The 21,291-nt window shown below is 35.8% G+C and overlaps 4 protein-coding genes across 6 annotated transcripts; 1 reads left to right on the top strand and 3 right to left on the bottom strand.

The window, feature by feature from the left end:
* Positions 1-140: 140 nt before the first annotated feature.
* Positions 141-4,675, bottom strand: LOC147297788 (Nucleotide/sugar transporter family protein). 2 transcript variants are annotated; one of them, XR_015119825.1, is made up of 9 exons: positions 4,440-4,675; positions 3,027-3,134; positions 2,908-2,942; positions 2,344-2,456; positions 1,805-2,066; positions 1,438-1,706; positions 1,072-1,233; positions 732-831; positions 141-347 (listed from the first exon to the last, which is right to left on the bottom strand). XR_015119825.1 is itself a non-coding variant. In XM_086228829.1 (8 exons), exons 1-7 carry the CDS (start codon positions 4,539-4,541, stop codon positions 1,109-1,111), a joined length of 1,014 nt encoding a protein of 337 aa, XP_086084955.1. In that variant the 5' UTR covers positions 4,542-4,675; the 3' UTR covers positions 419-831; positions 1,072-1,108. The 2 variants fall into 2 exon arrangements, 1 of the variants encoding a protein (XP_086084955.1); XM_086228829.1 differs by lacking the exon at positions 141-347 and having other exon boundaries at positions 419-831.
* Positions 4,676-5,198: 523 nt separating this feature from the next.
* On the bottom strand, positions 5,199-8,791 carry LOC147297789 (uncharacterized). Of its 2 annotated transcripts, XM_086228830.1 has the most exons (10): positions 8,323-8,791; positions 8,146-8,199; positions 7,610-7,693; positions 7,191-7,316; positions 6,824-6,891; positions 6,403-6,472; positions 6,204-6,269; positions 6,044-6,121; positions 5,917-5,954; positions 5,199-5,588 (listed from the first exon to the last, which is right to left on the bottom strand). In XM_086228830.1, exons 1-10 carry the CDS (start codon positions 8,656-8,658, stop codon positions 5,570-5,572), a joined length of 939 nt encoding a protein of 312 aa, XP_086084956.1. In that variant the 5' UTR covers positions 8,659-8,791; the 3' UTR covers positions 5,199-5,569. The 2 variants fall into 2 exon arrangements, with proteins under 2 accessions (XP_086084956.1, XP_086084957.1); XM_086228831.1 differs by lacking the exon at positions 5,199-5,588 and having other exon boundaries at positions 5,735-5,954.
* Positions 8,792-10,892: 2,101 nt separating this feature from the next.
* Positions 10,893-15,373, top strand: GOX2 (Aldolase-type TIM barrel family protein). The gene is made up of 12 exons (XM_086230159.1): positions 10,893-11,050; positions 11,758-11,920; positions 12,051-12,175; positions 12,415-12,461; positions 13,066-13,143; positions 13,266-13,390; positions 13,601-13,667; positions 13,743-13,805; positions 14,092-14,161; positions 14,244-14,344; positions 14,472-14,576; positions 14,976-15,373. The coding sequence occupies exons 2-12, from the start codon at positions 11,784-11,786 to the stop codon at positions 15,165-15,167; spliced, it is 1,110 nt and encodes a 369-aa protein (XP_086086285.1). The 5' UTR covers positions 10,893-11,050; positions 11,758-11,783; the 3' UTR covers positions 15,168-15,373.
* Positions 15,374-16,003: 630 nt separating this feature from the next.
* LOC147297791 (bystin-like protein) lies at positions 16,004-20,857 on the bottom strand. The gene is made up of 11 exons (XM_086228248.1): positions 20,464-20,857; positions 19,958-20,081; positions 19,767-19,818; positions 19,142-19,466; positions 18,409-18,488; positions 17,952-17,999; positions 17,473-17,619; positions 17,207-17,279; positions 17,050-17,125; positions 16,793-16,882; positions 16,004-16,661 (listed from the first exon to the last, which is right to left on the bottom strand). The coding sequence occupies exons 1-10, from the start codon at positions 20,806-20,808 to the stop codon at positions 16,803-16,805; spliced, it is 1,350 nt and encodes a 449-aa protein (XP_086084374.1). The 5' UTR covers positions 20,809-20,857; the 3' UTR covers positions 16,004-16,661; positions 16,793-16,802.
* Between the last annotated feature and the right edge of the window lie 434 nt (positions 20,858-21,291).

The raw sequence follows: 21,291 nt of genomic DNA on the forward strand, positions 1-21,291 counted from the left end.
GAAATCTATGATGGAGGCATGGAGCTAGGCAAAATAATATCAGCAGCCACTAAACTCACCGAATGAGGATAAAGAAAATACTAGTGAAGCAAAATTTATAAAATAGGTATGCTCTACAGAGTACAAACTGATCAATTTGGTTGCTGCAACTTAAGGGGGAAAAACCAGTTGCTACAGATGAAACACAATTGGTCATTTCAGATACCATAAACCTATAATAGTTTTATTCTAAAATCTGAGCAAAACTACAATCAAATGCCTATTTCCAAGGCCTTGTTCTTATCCATCCTTCTAAAATTCTATTATAATTTAAGTCTCACCAACCAATCAACCAACCACGGGCATCCCTGTGCCAAGAAGCAGCAATTCCACTTCAATTTCTATAATAAAAAATTCAAGCGATAAAATTTGATAGTATGGGTACGCCTAGAAAATCTGGCTACCTCATTTTTTTTCTTCCCATTTCACAAATAAAGCATCTCTTCCATATATAAAATTGTGGAAAAGTAATTAACCCTGGCACACAAGGGTCCAGGTTCAAACTATAAGTTGCACAGAGGCAGCATCATGCATGCCTAGGCAGTGATAAAAATGTGTGAATTATAAAATTTTCAAAATTTTATAAACAGAGAGTATATTACTATGGCAGTGACTCTGACACTTGCTTTACAAACAAATCATCTATGATTAGAAGTGCACCAACTTTTGAAATGCCCTCAGTAAATGCCTACCTTTGTGATGAAGATACAATTGTGTGAATCTCACATCTTTATACTTTCAATCTCAGTTCTGCTTCAAACTGTCACAAAATTTACCCCATCACAGGAGCAGCTGCAAAAATGACACAAAGATGAAAGACCTTATCCACTGAGGTTTCAACAAACCATAATCTAAAATTATGCATATAGTTCCGTCCAGCTATGTAAAACACAAAATGATATGTCACTTTTGTAATACACAATCTCATCCATTTCAGGGGCAGTTGGAATGTTGGAACCCAAAGAAAAAAGATTATAAGAAGAGATCATGGATTTTGGGAACAAACATTTTGAGAAATGTAAGAATGCATACCTCAAAAATAACTAGACCGACTCCTCCTGTCACATCTCTACTTGCTGGGATTTGATGATGAGACCATTAGTATAGGTTGGGAATTTTCAGATTCGTCAGAGCCACCTCTAGAGGCTTCTTTTTTCAACTTGTAATTATTATATGCTGCTACACCTGCTATGGCTGCATAAAACAAATGGTAACGTTATAGTTTATATTCATTTGTAGGAATAGTTCTCCACCGATTGTCTATCATGTCTTATAGTAAATAAATGAGCTCATCTCATAAATGCAACTGTGAACCAAGTATGGCCATGTGTCATCTGAAATGATCTGTAGGTCCTATGATACTAAAACAAAAATATGTATACATGGTCAGACACTTACCGATGGCATAACCAACCAGATTTATAATAGTCAGCTTTGTATCAGCGAAAAGAAGGGCAGATAATAAGACAACTATCCAATCCTTGACAACTCCAGCAACACGAATGGTCAGAGCACTTGTATGAGTGATCACAAGGAAAACTGATAAGTTTAGGGCAAAAGTGCACAGAGAGTTGAGTGTTAGCACAAGTACTGGAAAGTTCCATGAACTATTTTCTTCCATCTTTGTTTTCTCTAAAAAGATCCATGGAACGAATAGGCAAAGAGCACTGCATAGAAATTCAATGCTCATATCACTGTACAGTCATATAATATTTTACAAGTAGAAAGGCAAAGGTTGATGAATTTTACAAGCACAAACGCATACCTGCACGGGCTAACATAGTACATGACAGATATTGGATTTAATTTGAGACCCTTCCTTTTAACAAAAATCTCCATAAAAATAAGTCTTAAAGCTTCTCCAACAACTCCTCCCATCTGATAAACCACTCCAATCCAGCTAATATTTATTTCACCATAGGAAGCCACCAGAACGCCAAAACTTATCACTGACATGATCAGTAGCATTCTGCAGCTCATTACCTCGAGTCCTGCTGCTACTCCAAGAATGAAAACAGCTACTGGCACTGCAAACATATGTCATTCAAGAAATTCAAGAGACTGAGAGAGAGAATTCCTAAATGATGACTAGTTAAATATAATATCCAGACTTGTTCACCAACCTAATTTCCTACTGTTGAACAAACAGACAGCTATAAGGGGGATCATATAAAACAGCAGACATTAATCTGGATCCCAAAACATACAGATTAAGAAAAATTTTCCTAGATGATAATATTTCTCCATGAACTCTACACAGTTATAGTGGACTAAAAAGAACAAAAAAAATTAGTGAAAACTTACTGATTGCTTTCAACATTTGTGCAAATGCAACAGAAATATACATGTAGGCAGTATTTCCCAGCCAAAGAGTCATTGCAAACATTGCACCAATTGGCATTACAGATGTCACGTATCTGTATACTAAAATTTCATCAGATTCTGAGTGGGAGATCAATAAAAGTGGAAGAAAATATGAAATGTTCTAAATCATTTACATAGTTGATTTAGCCAGAGGATGAATGATCTTAGTAAAGAATACACAAGTGAAGGATCAGCCAACAAAAATGTAAGTATTTTTTTATATAAAGAAAAATGTTTCAAGTAACTAAGTTCAGCAGTTTAAACATTTTTTTCCTTTTTTATGCCTTCTATCAATCAAACTGAATCTGGAGAGTCTTTAGGATTTCAAAAGAAGGCATAGAGATGTAAGAGTGCAATAAGGATCATATAACTCCATATGTGTCAAGCCTGTAGGGAATTGGATTAGATATGGGTAGCAAGCCAAAAGAGACTAATACATCAACAGATGCAATCTTCAAAAAATAAAATATAAGAAAAAGTAAGTGTAGTCCCTCCTCTACTTACATATCTGCAGTCATTCCTTCCTCAACCTTCATAATCTGTGAAGTAATAAAATAAGTTTTAGAGCACAATGTATTTTTTACTTAATGAGCATCACAGTATTTGGTAACTTAAATAAATACCTTAAAAACTTTGGTGAGTAGAAAGCATAAGATAGAGGAGAAGACCATGTGAAGTAGAGTCAATCCAAGAGGATAAGGAAAGTTTATTTCCTTGGAAGACAAAACCCACTGCATTCCAAAGTTTAAATAAAAACCTTGTGTTAGTCCTGTAAAACAACCTCTTACAAAATTGTATCTCCACTTAATTATATTAAACAACAATGTAAAAATAGATACTAATAAAATATTTGCCACATGCATATTGTAATAAAGGTTTTGAACATCCAAAATTACTTTTATGTCTGATATAAAGAAGTATTACCCTACACCTACAGCAATACAGGGTGGTTGTAAAAGATGGAGGCTCCTAAAGTTCCAATTCCTCCTCTGTTTGCAACGAAAGCTCATTGATATGAATTTTTTTTGGAGAGAAGAGCTCATTGGTATGAATTTTTTTCGAAAAGAAAAGCCCATTGGTATGAATTTAGCCAGCCTTTCTATATCTTATCAAAATTACTAGATTCAGACCTCCAAAGCTCTACGACCTTCATTGCTTTTACACTCTTATACAGCCCTTGATCAGATTCAAAAAAAAAAAAAAGGGGAAGGAAAAGAAAACCAGATTTTCTTAAGTCCCTATCATAAGCATTTTTGCAGTTTTTCTTTCATTTTCCTCATATCTTAATGCCTGAACACAAGGTATGTGTAATCTATGGATGTCTTACTCTGTAGATCTCAATACGTTTCATGCTAAGGCTAAGGCCCTAAGATGCATGACTTACAATGTCATGCAACCGGATGGGAACTTTTTGTGCAAATTTTTGTCATTGCAACTTCTAAAGCACCACCTCAACGTACTGGAATTGAAACGGAAGACAATAAGTGCTTTCATAGAAATAAAAAATAAAATGGGTCTGTTACCATTTGATAATGCAGGCAATGCGTAACAGAACAAAACCCAGTACAATTGGTTTTTTTTTTTTTTAAATTAGGAAAAAAGAGTTGGTTGATTAGAATTGGCTTCCTCTCTAAGCTTCTTATTTTCTTTTTCATTTCTTTTTCTTTTCTTTCATGTCTATCAAGAAACAGACACAGTCAACAAAATCATCCATCAGTGCCTAATCCATACACTATCAACAATAATGTAAAGCTAACTTCAAAAGCAATAGAAGCACTAAAATGCAATTAAGCTTTAACCAAGACTACTCTTTACACGGTATAGGTTTCCAAAACATGAAAACCCCATCTCAAAACTAATACCATGCTCTTGTAACTAGTCAAAGTCGAAATGGGTTTTGTCCAATTTTCATGTCCTACAAAATTATCTCAACATTTTCTGAGCAAACAAACAAAGGAAGACCGAATGCTCGCCGAATGTGTGGGACAGAATCAGCATAATGAAATCTAACAGATCCAAGCAATCTATCTATGTACCTTGTTGAAGAAGATCTGACCGCTGGAGAGTGAGATGTAGAGCAGAAGGTAGGCGTAAGTGAGTACCTCATCCTTACACAAAGTACGCAGCCGATCCGCCATTTTCGGACTCAAAAGATTGGAAATGGAGGTACGTAATGTATGTAGTAGTATAAACTCTGTACGGCTGAGGGCCTATTTCGCAGTGATAAACCTCAAAAGCGATTATGAATTAACAAGTTTTTGGCATAGGCAAGTTAATTGTGGTTCTTCTGGAGAAGCATTTTTCTAACACAAAAAAAGAAAGTGTTTATTTAAAAAGCGTTTTTTAAGTAAATATGCAAGAATTGATTGAATTTTTTACTTTTGACAAATTATATTATCCTATTTCTAAAATAAAAGTGTTAGGTGGGCAAAAACACTTCCAATAAAAATATCAAGTTTTATTTTACAAAATCCTAATCTTAGTCCTAGAGTCCGACTATTATGAGAGACAAATGAAGAATAACACATCTGAGGATTAGATTTAACGCAATTATAAAAACAATACAGATTTCACAACTCATAACATATTCTAATCTTAATCATTTTTTTCAATTTTTCCTTACCAGATAAGGTACAAAATCTTTCCAATTTTCCATAAAAAATATATTCACATAGAGGTTGAGTGAGTGAATCTTTCTTTTTTATGGTATGCAAGAGAACCGAATGAATCGGTAACATCATATCATCAAGTCAACGTACTATTACGGTTATATACAATAATTTTTTCTATAAGGGTCCAACTGAAATTGGAATGTGTGGCGGGGTTGGTAAGGAGTATGATAACAGCTCCATTTTTATGTATTGATTTTTTGGCCAAGTTATGATTTTGATATCTGTAGTTGTGCCAATTTTCACTCTAGCCTATATAGTTTGAATTTTGGCAATTGTATCATTGTGATTGCCTATAACATTTGTAATCTAAGGACAAAACTTGCTTTAAGCAAACGGAATAGTCATGTGTGATTGTGCGACATGCCTCACGCGAGCAGGGGCAAATGAGTCATTTGTTAACCTACCTACCCTCACCATTTGAGCTAACTCCGGGGCTTTGGTGTCTTCTCTTTCTTTCTTCTATCCTCATTTCTGACTTCTATATCTCTTCAGCTTCAGAAGGGCTTTTCATTGCTGCACATGAAACAGCAACACAAGGCTTTCATTTCAAACCCTTTTTGTTGCAGGCATGCCAAAGTCTCCTTAATTCAAAACACAAAACTCTCCACATCTTCTCAGTTCTTGCTTATAAAGTACCAAGACGAAAATACAAATCAAAGTAAGAAACCTCCCAAATCAGCTTCCCTCTTATTGAATCATAAACAAACAAATCAAACTTACATAGCTTCCCTTTAACATTGCTACCAACGAAATAAGCAACACAAAACTTATGTACACAATAATTTAACTATGGCATTAGTCCCTAAGTCAAGAGGTACATCAACTATTGTTATGAGGTCACCTTTTTCGGCAGATTGTCATGCCATCCCCGATGGGTACCTGAGATTCCAAACGATTTAGGGTTATAAAACAACCAAGAAAAGTCTCAGAATTTTCTTAGGTATGAAAATACAAGTGATAAGACCTACCATACTGATGCTCACGCGCTTGTCCTCCATTATACTTGCATTGAACTTTCTAATGCTGACAGTCTTGGCATCATTTACCTGCTCAAAAAGACAACATTAAGCATGCAGCATGCTTCATTTTTAAGGGGTGAGAGTAAATAAAGCCTAGTTATTGATTCACCTCTGGGTCAGCAACTTTTCCATGCCAGAGGACATTATCGAACACAATGAGACCCCCAACCCTCACCTGAAACAAGAGACCAAAAGCTACATGCAAACTGCTCAAAGAAACCAAATGAGGAGGGAAGAGAAAAAGGAAAGAAAAAAAAGAGTAAACTGGTAGGTGGATTTGAACTTAAAATAAATTATTTTGGTCTTACAAGTTGTAGTAACAATTCAAAGTATTCCTGATACATCTTCTTGTCAGCATCAACAAATGCAAAATCATAGCTGCATAGAGAGAGTAAACATGTGAAAGAAGTTATTATGGTGCCTAAAATGGCTAAAATTCAGGAAAAATAAGTGAATACATAAGGCTGACTTTTGAAAGAAAAAGGAATAATGTAACAAGCATTGAAGACAAAAAAGGTTCTAACCATGACCAGACTGGATTGCTAAGAACAAAACAGCTTTACTGTGAAAATTCAATGGCATGAAGACATGTAGATTGCTACTATCTATTTATTCTCTGAATATTCCAACCGACAAGCTTTCTTCTTAACGTTCAGAAAAACAAGTTCAAAAGGAAAGATGCAAAAAGTAAAAATGCATCATCCTTTTTAACATGCTCGCTACATTTACCTACATGCTTCACCGTTCTGAATCAGTGATCTCAAGGCATCTGCTGCAAGTCCATATTTAACATCCACCTAAAACCAAATTAGTATTTCAGAGCTATGCATATATATATGCTGAAAGAAGTATTTGCTGAAAGAAATAATTATGGGATTATATTCATATTTAAAGTAAATCACGGGGAGAAAGGGACTAAGTAATTTGATACACATGACCAGATAGTGCTTCTCAAGTGTTTTCTAAATTCTGCAACACCCACTATAAGCACATTACCACAACGTACTGATGTAGTACCTTTGGCTACTGCCAAAGATACAGTCATCCATTTGCAAGAACAAAGTGTAGTAATATTGGCAAGTTGAAGACATACTACCTTGTGGGAAACATTGGCTTGATCATAATACTTTTTTGCAACCTCGAGACTGTTAGCATCTCTTTCACATGCTACTAACCTACCTGATTCTGGAAGGACCAATGCAATAGCCAATGATGAATATCCCTGAATTAAACAGTAATAATTATATCAGATGTGGCTAATTCATCACACTGCCAGTCAAAGAATCTCTATATGAATTATATTTCACCACATGCATCCTTTAAGCCAAGAAAGAATTTTATTATAGCCTCGGTTTTCAAACAAAATAGCTAATTGGATTTTTTTTCTGAAAAAAGGCCGCCCAGTGCATGACACATTGACACTCCTCCCATTGCAGGGTTTGGGGAGGCTCAGATGTATTCATTTTTCTGTATAGTGAGAAATACAGTTAAATTTGAATGAGGAGAGATTCATACAGTATAAACACCAACTTCAATACACTTTTCAGCCCCATGAATCTGCACAAGCATTGCAAGCAGTTGAGCCTGGTCAGGAGACACCTATTCCAGAGAACACAACACTGTCAACTTCCGTGTGCAATATAAAGAAGCAATACAAAACGTCGGACATGCCATGCAAAATTCAATTCATAGCTATCACTTTGCTATTGTAGTTTTCTTGGATGAGTAATTATGAAAACCAGTGTTAATTTACTGGTTAAAATAGAAAAATACATTCCTACTAGGTTGTTGTAAAAAGAATTATGAACTCTAGTGTTAAATGCCCACCATAGGAACCTCTGTCATGTTAGCCGTAGAAGTCTGTCCTCCATTACATACTGATACTGTAAAGGGCAATTAGCTTTGATTGTCAATTAAAAGTTTCAACTGTTTTCAGGAGGTCCTAGCTGCCTCAAACCAGCAGTCTCCTTCTCCTATATCTTATTTCCCACATTGTTTCATTGTGAAAGTTACATAAAATGATAAGAGGAATCAGTAAAAAGAACAAGTACCTGCATCTGACTGCCACGCATGGAAGCAGTCTCCTCCCTAAGTTGTCGTAGAACCTGAAATGTACCCTCTATTAAGTTACCCACAAGGAAAATGCACATGTAGAAGAACTAAAAAGCACTAAGATGCTCAGAAAGAATCAATTAAGGGAAATCAGAATGTGGGTTCATTTCATTTACCTCTGGCTCTCGAACATTGCCAAGAATGTAATCGTAAAGGCTTGGAGTAATACTAATAACTCGCTTGTTTCCATACTTTTCATCTTTGGTAACAACAAATGGGTTTGTGGCACAACCTCTTATGCCCTTCTTCAACTTGACGCTGCATGCTATCAAGCCAAAGCAACCTCTACGGTACCTCTCAGAGGAGGCTCTGAAGGTGGCTTTGGTAGTAACGTTGACAGCTGCAGAAAATGAATGAAACTTTGGTGATAGTTTTGCGGATTTTTGTGGAAGAATTACCCGCTGATAGGCTAGCATAGACCAACGATGAAGTCCCAAGCTGCTGCTCCCCATAGAATAAGCGAAGGACACACAAAACTAAGCTGCACTCTCTCTCTCTCTCTCTCTCTGTGTTTGAATTTTCCTCTTAGGAATTTCAACAAACAGTTGGTAAGCGCGCGTTACTAGCGCCAAAACAGAGACACTCAAAACTGACACTGCGATACTTGATTATCTAATGGACGCTGGGGTAAATAAACCCACATAAAGGCCCACATTTAGAGGTGTCAAACGGGTCGGGCCGGCCCGAGCACGACACGGCACGGCACGATTAAAATAGGCACGGCATGGCACGGCACGATTAAATGGGCCGGGCTGGGCCGAAGTTTTTAGCCCATCGGGCACGGCACGGCACGAGCACGACACGGGCCAAGCACGGCACGAGCACGGGCACGAAATGGGCCCGAATTAGGCACGACTATTTTAACATTGTTTTTTCTATTTTTAAAGAACTTTTCAACAAAAATATTCAATTTTCATGAAAAATAATGTTAATATTTAATTATAAATAAGAAAAAATATCATATGATTAGTTTTATCACCATAAAAAATAAAAATAAAAATAGGTCCGTGGGCCGGCCCGTTTAAGGCACGGCACGAGCACGAATGGCCCGCGGGCCATGGGCCGTGCTGGGCTTAGATCTTAACTATATGGGCCGGCCCGAGCACGGCACGAAAGCACGATGGACTCAACTTAAACGGGTCGGGCCGGGCCGGGCCGGCCCGTTTGACACCTCTACCCACATTACAAGAGGACTGAACTGGGTTGCTAGGCCCATTTTAGTTTCTATTGGACCTTATGTGGGTTTTTTTACCCGACCCGTCTGCACTTGCATTTTCCAGTAGTCCAGTCCAGTCATCAGTCATCTTTGGCTGGACTTGGACATCAAACATCAACATGACAGGACGAAAAAAAAGAGGGAAATTTTTCCCTTGTCATTTTCTTTTGGCTTAATTATCGATTTACCACCCAAAACTGTAACTCATTCCCATTTTACTACCTGAAAGTTTTTTTGTCCCAGATTACCACCTGTAACTTACATCCGTGTCTCATTTTACCTTGTTCCGTCAACAATTTCGTTAATGCTGACGTGGCGCGCTAGATGTGCGCCACGTGTCACATTTTTTATTTTTTTTTCGCATTTTTTTTATTTTTTTATTTTTATAAACTTTGAAAATTAATTAAAAATAGCTCCGAACTCAGAAAAATACATGAAAAATTTCTACGGACTCGTCTTGACTAGCACTAATTTACTATAAAGTTAAATTACCAATTTGCCCTCTAAAAATTTTCAAAAAAATTAGAAAATCCAAATTTATTTCTAAAAAATTAAAATAAATTTTCCTCTATTAAATAAATTCTAGAAAGAATTCTAGAATTTTCGTAAACTCTTGGACAAATTCTCAAAAATATTTTGAAAAATTACCAAAAGCTTGTTTTAGAGAATTATTTCAAGACTTTATAGAAATTTTAGAATTTTTCTAGAAATTATTTTATAGGGAATTTTATTTTTCTCTAAGACCGAGAGGTCTTTTGGGTAGCAAGTGTTCACGAGAAAGGTATTGTTAGTTTTTAGAAGACTAACGGTGCAGACCTCATATTTTTTGGAGTTCGGGAGATTATTCTATGAATTTTCAAAGAGTCTAGAGTATTTTAATTTTCTAGAAATAAATTTGGACTTTCCAAATTTTTTGAAAATTTTTAGAGGGAAAATTGGCATTTTGACCCCATAGTAAATTAGTACTAGTTAAGACAAGTCGGTAGGAATTTTCCGTGTATTTTTCTAAGTTCGGAGCTATTTTTAATTAATTTTCAAAGTTTATAAAAATAGAAAAATCAAAAAAATCAAAAAATGCAAAAAAGATGTGACACGTGGCGCACATCCAGCGCGCCACGTCAGCACTAACGGAATTGTTGACGGAACAAGGTAAAATGGGACACGGATGTAAGTTACAGGTGGTAATCTGGGACAAAAAAACTTTCAGGTGGTAAAGTGGGAATGAGTTACAATTTTGGGTGGTAAATCGATAATTAAGCCTTTTCTTTTCTCACAAACTCAACGTATTATCCCAAATTCATTTTTTGGGGTTCAGAATCATAATGGAGGAAAACTGTGAAACACACAAGGCTTTTGTGGATGAGACCCTCCCTATTCCCCTCATCGGATTTGGTTTCAAATGCCCACCTCCAAATGCTCATCCACTCTCTCTCTCTCTCTCCTTCCCTCTATCTCTATCTCTCTCAAGTATTATGGCAACCCCACCCAGTTTGTCTTCATGCCACCTCATACTTATAAGCTCTTTGTTATGTTCCAGTACAGTTCATTCGTTATCTCTTTCTATTTTATATACTCTTCACTAGTTCCTCTGCATGCACTCTGTTGCATAGTCTTGGACCAACGTTAAGGTCTGCTTTTCTCTACTCTGCTCATGTTTCCCTTAAATTCTGTGTTTCTTTGACTGCTCTGGTCTCTCAGTCAACTGGGTCCTGCAAACTGTTTTGAAAGACTATTATTTGGTGCATTTTTGCAAGTGGGTTTTTCAATTCCTTGTGATGGTTCTTTTTGCTATTAGAACAAATGAAAGAAAGCATGTCCGGTTGTAATTTCCTTACCATTTAATTGGGTTTAGTCTATTTTTCTATATCTACCAATTTGGTGAGTTGGTCATGAAGCTAAAGAACATATGCTAATATTGGAAATTTGAATCCCAATATTACTCTTACTAGTTTAGTATCTACCTCAAGCAAGCAAACTAGTTAAATTTCAATAATTAATGCATGACCATATTATATATCAGAAATATTTTCTTTCCCCATGTTCAGCAGACATGGGGCCCAAATATTTCTTCTATTGCCTGCTTGAGCAAATTTGATCAGTAATTCCGATTCAACTGGGTGTGTATATGTATGCAAGCGCTGTCTCTTACTTACAAAATTAATTTTGTTCTTTACTTCTCTGGATTTTTCCGTTTTCTAACTTCTTTATGCAATATAATTATTGTTCCATTATGATTTTTGTAATAGTTGAATGTTCAATGTCTTGGTCAAAGCTGCATGCACATGCAGATTATGATCTGATTTGCATGATGCTGATGTTAAATACATTTTTTTAGGGAGGCATTGACAATCAACTTTTGAAATGGAGATAACCAACGTCAGTGAGTATGAGGCCATTGCAAAGCAGAAATTGCCAAAGATGGCATATGACTATTATGCATCAGGAGCAGAGGACCAGTGGACTCTGGCTGAAAACAGAAATGCTTTCTCAAAAATTCTGTAAGATACAATCTTTATCTACAGCTACTCATAACTACCAGAAATTGCACTGCTTATTTGTCTTTTTTTTAGTTATATTAGATTGAACTAGTTTTGGAATTCTCTAAAACAAGCATGTAATCAAATGTAGGTTTCGACCCCGTATTCTCATTGATGTAAGCAACATAGACATGAGCACGACTGTTTTGGGCTTCAAACTTTCAATGCCAATCATGATTGCCCCAACAGCCTTTCAGAAAATGGCTCATCCCGAAGGTATGAAATTGTTTCACCTTAAGAATAGCATAGCACAACTGGTGAGCCAACTTCTTGCTCTTGTGTTGGTTTATAGATAAAGAGTGAATTATATATTTTTTTTTTTGGGTACTAAGTATGAATTATATTTGGTCATGTGTGCTAATATCATCTTTACCCCAAGTAAGCTATTCAAACAACATAATACTGTTGAGAGAAGCGAGGGTGTCTGTCTGATAATGTAATGTAAACTATTGCAGGCGAGTATGCTACTGCGAGAGCCGCATCAGCAGCAGGAACAATTATGGTATTGCTTGTGACCTTGATCAATTGTCTCTTTAAATAGCTGCTATTAAAGATTTAACCCCATGAATTGTTACATACTTATAGTTTTGATAGTGATTTAGTAAGTATATGCAATCATAAGCGGAACTCCCAGTGTTTACTGTTGGTAATGAAAGATCAATTGCGTTCTCTGTATTTCAGTCCTGCATGTTCTTAACTGGCAGAAATTGATAAGCTTAAGAGAAGTAAATGGTGTTGGGTTGTAGAAGGATGTCAGGTGATGTTTCCAGAAATTGTTGGGAACTTTATTTCATATCCTATGCTTTCAAATACTTTCTCAATCTTCCTGTGGAAGAATAATGTTTTGAATCCTTTTTAAAAAAAAAAAAAAAAGGTGTGCGTGCTTTCCTGTGAAGAAATAAAGAAGATTGCACCTAGTTACATATTTTCATAATTGCCTTGGAGACTCTTTCTTGGGGCCAAGTAAACATATCTTTTGGTTGTAAATAACAATTGGAACTTGAGAGTTTCATTTATGGGATTTTAACATGCTAGTTTGCTCTTTTATTACAACTTTACAAGCGCTGCCTGTGTTTTATTCTTCAAATTCTCATCGATTGTTTCAGACTTTGTCTTCATGGGCTACTTCAAGTGTTGAAGAAGTTGCTTCAACTGGACCTGGAATCCGCTTTTTCCAGCTCTATGTAAGCATTTCATTTCCTTTATTGGTTACTGTACTCAATTGTCCCTGGTCTTGAGCTTTGAGTTTTGAATATAAGTTTCTTTGCTTTACGTGATCCATGATTTTTCTGGTGATAAATTTCAGGTATACAAGGACAGGCGTGTAGTTGCTCAGCTAGTGAGAAGAGCTGAAAGGGCTGGGTTCAAGGCTATTGCTCTTACAGTTGACACCCCAAGGCTGGGTCGCAGAGAAGCTGACATCAAGAACAGGTGAACCTCATGCCTATAACTGTTATAGCAATATCTGTTTCTGAAAACATTCATGCCAACCGAGTAACAAATATTTGTGTTTTTGTTTATCTGTATGGGTTCTTTTTCTTTTTAATGGTTCAATAAGACTGATTCAAGTCAGCATTTGGTGTAAGCTTAACATGTGCAAAACTTTACTCTTATTATTACTTCTGCTTGATTGTCTTGCAGATTTACTTTACCTCCATTTCTGACACTGAAGAACTTTGAAGGTTTGGACCTTGGAAAGATGGACAAAGTGAGTGGAAATTGTGACCGTCTTAATTATCAAGAATACTGTTTTTATGTTTAATTTTCTGCGTGGGTCTTGCAGGCTAATGACTCTGGACTTGCTTCATATGTTGCGGGTCAAATCGATCGTTCTCTTAGCTGGAAGGTATGTCAGATGAGACCAAATGTTGAGATACATGAACTTCTAAGCATGACTCATAATCTGTAGAACAGTTACAACTAGGTATTCATATGGGTTTGCCAAGTCAATATGTTGAATTGATTGAAGGAGAATAGGAGATCCATACAAAAGTTATGTTATTCAGTCATTTTTTGGCTGGGAATATTCAGCTGGAAGTTTGTGACAAGATACTATCTTTTATTGACATCTATGCATATGTTCGAGTACAAATTTGATGTACATATAATGATTTCTTGCGGTATTTGGACAGGATGTGAAGTGGCTCCAGACAATCACTCAACTGCCTATTCTAGTGAAGGGTGTTCTCACCGCTGAAGATGGTAGAGTTGAACTCCTTGTTTTCTCTCCCTTGTTCTGATAGATTTGTAATGCTTGAATAACTTTTCTATGCTCATCATGCAGCAAGGCTCGCAGTACAAGCTGGAGCAGCTGGGATTATTGTATCCAATCATGGGGCTCGCCAACTTGATTATGTCCCTTCGACTATCATGGCCCTAGAAGAGGTACAACAGCTTGATTATAGCTCTTTGTAGCGAATCTCCTTAGATATATTAAATAACATGCATGCACTAACGTGATCCTAGTTTCACAATGTTTTGACATAATTAAAGGTGCTATCTTGATAACTAGGTTGTTAAAGCTGCACAAGGACGTGTTCCTGTTTTCTTGGATGGTGGTGTTCGTCGTGGAACAGATGTCTTTAAAGCATTGGCATTGGGTGCATCTGGCATATTTGTAAGTAGAGTTATGATAATGATTTGCCACATGATCATCGTGAGGGAATATACAAGGATGGAAGCACTTATTCTATCCATATATTACTTACCCTCCCCACTCCACAAAAATATTACTTCCCATATATTCTCTGATGCAACAATATTCTTAATTATCTGAGTTTAATGGGATCCTCAACACAAATCCATGCAATGTGCATACTATGAAGGGTTGTTCATATTGCTGCAGACGAACATGCTTGTTTACTCATTAGTCTACAAATATATAAGTTGGTTGTTGATGCCCATCAATTACTTTATTAGAAACAAAATACATCCATTGATCAGCGACAGTTTGCATGCTTTTTCTGCATTATATTGTCTGTCAAAACATACTGAGACTCACTGCTATATATCACAGATTGGACGCCCTGTGGTGTTCTCTTTGGCTGCTGAAGGAGAGGCTGGCATTAGAAAAGTACTCCAAATGTTGCGTGAAGAGTTTGAGCTAACCATGGCATTAAGTGGATGCCGTTCACTCAAAGAAATCACCCGTAATCACATTGTGACTGAGTGGGACCTTCCTCACCCTCGCCCATTGCCCAGGCTATAGAAACATTCATCAATGGTGGTGGAGAAATCCTTACAAGTTCAGACTTGATGTGGTTCACAGCCTGCCTTTTTTCTTGAATTACTTATTTCTGCTTTCTGTAATGATAATGGATGGTGAGATAATATTTCCATTGCTACTGCTGCCTTCAATGTATATTCTTTCTATCAAACAGAAATATATGGATGCTGATAATAATTATTGCAACATGATCTCTTTGCTGGTTTTGGCTGCTGATTTGGTAAAAGGTTGGTCTTTTTTCTATCAAACCTAATAAATGAATAATGATGGAGGAGGTCAGCTTTCAATGGCTTAAGGGGAACCCTATTACCCATGTCCCTAGACAGGCAATTGGTGTTGCCCATAGATTAGCACCTCCTAATTTTACTTATGATGCTGTAATTGATGATTGTAATTCTAGCTCTTTAGATTAAGTTTAATGCAATATTAATTTGTTTACTTGCAAAGAAATAAATTGAGAGAGGGTTAGAGGTGAGAAGTTTTTGTCTTTTCCTTTGTAGGTTAGGGAGAACTGCACAAGAAAACTTACCATACAAATAAAAGTAGAATATTGAACGTACATCTTTTTTAATACAAAGATCGAATTTCAAAAACTAACGTACAAAGATATTGTGCGTATTATATGAGAACCAATATTATAGCCATAAAAAATAAATTTTTTTGCTGAAAAAAAACGCACATCTCAAAATAATGTCAGAAATAAAAATATGAAAAGCCGGTGTAAATAATGTTAATTACATTATTATCCACCAACATATATTTGGGGTTGATATGCAAAAATCTATTTAGTAGAATTTTACATAGATTTGGGTGTTAAATTGTTAATATGTAATATTTATTTAATAGAATTCTAATCTACGTACGTCTACTTTTCTTATGGGGTTAATATGTAATATTTTATACAATGTAATCCAAAAAATAAACTACTGTAAAAACAAAAACAAAAAATAATCTGTACCACTTTTTTTCTTTTTCAAACCAATATTATAGCCCCGTAAGAAAACATTAAACAAAACTCGTTTAGTTAGTTACCTTCCGCAACCTCGTCATCATTACATTGTGTTACCACCGCATGCAAAGCTGTGACACCGTTAATCCCTTCAAAAGACGGAGATTGGACAGTTGTTTAAAATAGAACGAGCTATGACTTGTGGCAAATAATGCTGTGTCCGCTTCCGAATTAGTAGCAATGATTTGCTTGAATTCAGCAGCAATGTTAAGGATATCATTGTCTGATTGAGAACTTCATGAATTGATACACCACCACCGCTAAGGAAACCAACATCACCAGGGAAGGATCCATGGCTGGCTATCAAGTAACTCAAGTTTTTGAACTCTCGCTCAATCAATAGTTCAATACATGCCAAAACAAAATTCATTATCAATAAAAAAAATTATAGGGGTCGGTAGACCCCATTGCCCCCACCATGTCTTCGCCACTTGTCCACTACACCTTTGGCCAACTCCGTCAACAACCTGCAATAAAATCATGAATTACCAATAATCCCATGTTATAAAACAAACAAATAGAGAAAACACAGAATGAGAAAAGAAAATAAAGAAATTAAGAGAAGAAACATAACAGTACAGCATATAAAATTTCATACCGAGCAATAATTAGTCGTCCTCCATAGGCACCTCTGGAATATCAAACATATCCTCTTCAAAAGGTTTATTGATCACACCAAATGGAGAAAGTATCTAAAGTCAAGGGAACACAATATTTTCTTTTGTTTTACTTTATTCTTGGAATACAATGATAAAATGTCATTTGCAGCTTATTCCAGGACCCAAAAAAAGGGGGATTTAGAAACATTAGAAAAAAAATTTATTTTGTGAACTAAGCAACAAGAAAAAAGGATATCAATTGACATAGGATCAGCCTCCTTCTCACCACGATTGCGGCTATTATTTAGCTCCCTTCTTATTTCAGGGGTTACCTACAATTGAATCACAGAAAAAAAATGACATATTGCCACAAAGTTATCAAATTGAAGCTCTTTTGGGGAGAATGTGCTTACCAAATAGTGCTCCTGGGATTTAAGAAGCTCTCTAAGATTATCTTTGTCCTCCTTTTGTAATTCATGTTTGTACCTGCAAGGAATTATGCACACCAACAGTATATGAGGAAAGGGACAATCCCAAATCAAAAATTACAATTGTTTGCTGCCTTTTGGCTTCTTAATGCAGCTTTGAATAACCAAAAAAAAAAAATGATATTACAATTGGAAGAAAATTGATCCATCCCTCATTCAGGCAAATAAGAAACTCTTCAATCTATTCCCACCTTTGCACAAATGCAAGAAGTGACTGGTGCCATATTACAGGCATTATCCTTGTTTCCTTCAAAAATCTCATAAAATGTGCAACTGTAGCATCCAGTACGCGATATGGCAAAGCATAACTTTTCTCCAAAAGAAGCTTTATAAAATAACTGCAAAAATTTAGAAAACCAACATTGTCAAGTAACATCTAAACAATGTCACAAGCGGTCTTCCTCTCTTCATAAAACAAAAAAAGTGCTTCCAAATAAACCAATAATTATTAAAATTCATTATATTGGAAAATTGTCATGTAAGAATACTGAACAATATTATGATTATATAGGGGAAGTTTATTGAATGAGATCTCCTACATCTTTCTACTGCATCAGGAATCTTAGGCACAAATACATCTATCTTGCAAACACATACTCATTTAAGAAAAAGTACCCCTTTATGCCTTTCAAACTATGTTACCGATACTAAATCTAATACAGTTGAATACCTCGTTGTGCCACAGTATTCCATATCTGCAAGTGTCATTAATGCAACACTGCAAATACATCAGAAGCATGTATCAGATATCTCCCAGATGCATTACCAGGAAATTGAATAAGTATTATAACTTCCATAAGCAGGGAGACAAAAAACAACTTCCTAAACACCAAAACAAAGAAGAAAAGAAGAGAATTTAAGGAAGCATAGATTCTTCAACTAAAGAAATAAGCTATAATCAATAAATTTGTGCAAAATCAATTATTTGGTATGCTTACATTTCTATCAAGTACATTTTCGAGAAGAAAAACGCTTCAATAGCAACTTTGGCTATTTGAAGTTCCGAACAAACAAATCGTTATCTTGAAGGGCCAGTTTGGAAGCCTTATATTGTTACAAAGGCCCAAACTTTGGTGTATAAATGACATCATGCATCACTACCAATCTTAATGGGGAAGCAAACATACCTTGAATGATCTGAAGGAATTGAGACCTTTTGTATAATGCTACCAAGAATGACAGCTTCCCTTAGATTACATGTCCCTGACTGTTCATGACAAATGGGAGTGCATTAGAATTACCAAAACAATCATGCCAAAAGTCACAGAAAAAAAAAAAAACCATTTTCAGATCCATGCATCCCATTCAAATCATGAAACTGAGGTGAATATCACATTTCAAAAACTTGGTCTGAAGTAATATTAATAGACTTAAAAAAAGGGTAAATAACAAAAATCATAAAATTATATGCATATATCACAGACTTAATGTGTAACTGTCATTGTTTGAGTAGCTATTTGAAAATGATAATAGCTACAATAAATAGCCTTGCACGAAGCATTCATGAACAACGGACATTTCTTAAATAGATTGGAAAACTATTTCAAATAATGTTCAACAATGCAAATCACAACTTCATCAGTTCAATTGTGTAAAATAATAAACAAATAAAAAACATAGAAGGTACAATAATCAAGGAAACTTCACAAAAATGATTTAATGATGCCCCAGTTATATGAGTTCATGCTTTTGTTTTGCACCTCAATCTGGAATAGTACCACTAGACAAACTAAAGTACTTAACTTCAGTATAACAGAGAGAAGGAAATCTATGAATGATCTCCCAAAATAAACAAACAAACTTAAGCTTAAAGTTTCTGAAATAAGTGGATAAGCATGACATGTTTTAAGAATCGTATACCTTACACAATGGAAACAGTATCCCTTTGAAAAAGGCAGCAGGCCTGTACAAAGACTTTTTCAACGATTGATAAAGGGCAAAATGCAAGCGCTGATTCTTCCGAATATCTTTTCTCACTCGTGGGAGCAAGACAAGCTTGTTGAAGCGTTCTACCCTTGTCTTAACCCCGGAAGTAAAAATTCTCGTAGCTTGATACATTGCATTTGGTGACCAGTTCTCAGGCTCAGTCAAATGTAGGAAATACTCCCATTGTTCAGTTTTAGGAATGAGTTTGAATGCTTTGGGAATCTTGCCAGCAGTGTACTTACTAAGAAAAGTTCCAATCCTGCATAAACAATGTAAACCCACCATTAACAACTTGGTAACGCATAATACATGTGAGCATTTCAATTAACAAGAAAAGAAAAAGAAAGAAATCTGTCTCTTTTCAAATTTCATGTCTGATGTAGCAACAGAAACTTTCGTTAAAAATTTTTTTGATAACAAACAGATAAATTATAGCAACAGCAATTTTAATAATAGAAACATATAAATTTTGAACTTGCAAGGCAGATTTTTGTGCAAATTAAAAAAGATATGGTTTTAAATCTTATGTACTAATTAAAAAAATGGTTTGATTACTTACTCCTTATACAAACCTATAGTCGAGGTATTCAATGCAGGCAAAGGCCTCACATCTACAATCAAACAAATCAAATTAATACAATTAAAAAAATAGCAAATAAAAGATATTGAAGGAACCTTCAGCTTAAGCTAATGGTGGAATTTGAGATTCAAGAAACAAACAAGATCAATAAAATCATATCTGATTTGAACCTGAAGTGACATTTGAATCTTGCTGTTTAATTTTTGCAACTATGACATCTGCCAGAGTTCGTTGTGAACCCACATTTTTTGATAAGAATGCCTCTAGTAATTTCTCATCCTCTTCATTAATTTCCTGAAACTCAAAAGCAACAATTTTTTGAAAAAAAAAAAAAAAAAAAACACTTTACTTGGTCACATCGACAAATCAACAATTACTAGGAAAATATTTACCAAATTTTGTTTTGCAGTAACAAAATATATTAACATGACCTTTTCCAATACAAAATAGGACTTTCTTTTTTTTTCATTTTCTTTCTTGTAAGTTGTAACCCCAAAGCTAGTTGGGAAAAACAATAAAAAAAGGAAATAAATAACTTTTAACACAGTTCAGCAGCCATTTTGCAATTTCTCAGGTTCGTATGTTTCCCCACAGATTCTCAGCATCCAAACAATTTAAATAACCAATAAATAAATACATAAAAAGTCAAAATGAACACTTAGCAAGGGGCACTCACTTCATAATCGCCAAAACGGCTCTGCGTTTCAGTGAACCCATCAAAGTCATCGATGTCTTCCAGTTCTCTATCAGCTTCATCCTTGTGCGGCTCTTCAGTGACGTCTAATAATGAATTGTTAGGGTTTTGGGCACGGGTCTCCTCTTCCTCAATCTCCTTCTGCTGAATCTGAGCCTGTTTGAGGATCTTCGAGCTTATGCCCGACGATATCAGCCTCTCTTCTATCTGGTGCTGCTTGCGCGCCTCTTTGGACTTGGTTCGCTTCTTGGAGGCCACAGAGTCATTGTCTTCAGCGAGGAACGGCTGTGGATTCTGATGTCTCTCTCTCTGCCTCTTCTTCCCCATTGATGCTACAGACGAAGCTCTTTCTCACTGAAGTTATCCTATCAAAAGTCAAAACCCTAACTCCTCAGTCTAAAACCCTGACTACCAAGTGGTTTTAGCAACAGGGTCATCATTGGACCAGGTTGGCCCGGCCCGACTCGAAATTATCGGGCTTGGGTTTAGTCTAGTCGAGCTTAGAAATAGTTTTGAACCGACCCAGGTGTGGGCTATAATATCCAAGTCCAAGTTTGGATTATGGCAATTCATGTTAGTAGGTTTATGTTTGTGTCTGTTATTTTGTGTTCATGTCGGTTATTAGTCAATTCCAACCCAATTCGTTAATTAATGGTGTTTTTTAAGGTACACATTGAGAGTTATTTAACTTGATTAATTAAATAAGTTGGTTGAAGGTTAACTATTATTCGACATGAGTAAGACACATTAATGCAAATTGTCACTTCAATGAGCCTCAAATTTTTCTTTTTTGAGACATTTTATATGGAC

The sequence above is a fragment of the Dryas octopetala genome, chromosome 1 (genome assembly GCF_963921425.1).
Source record: "Dryas octopetala chromosome 1, drDryOcto1.1, whole genome shotgun sequence".
NCBI classification, from domain to species: domain Eukaryota; kingdom Viridiplantae; phylum Streptophyta; class Magnoliopsida; order Rosales; family Rosaceae; genus Dryas; species Dryas octopetala.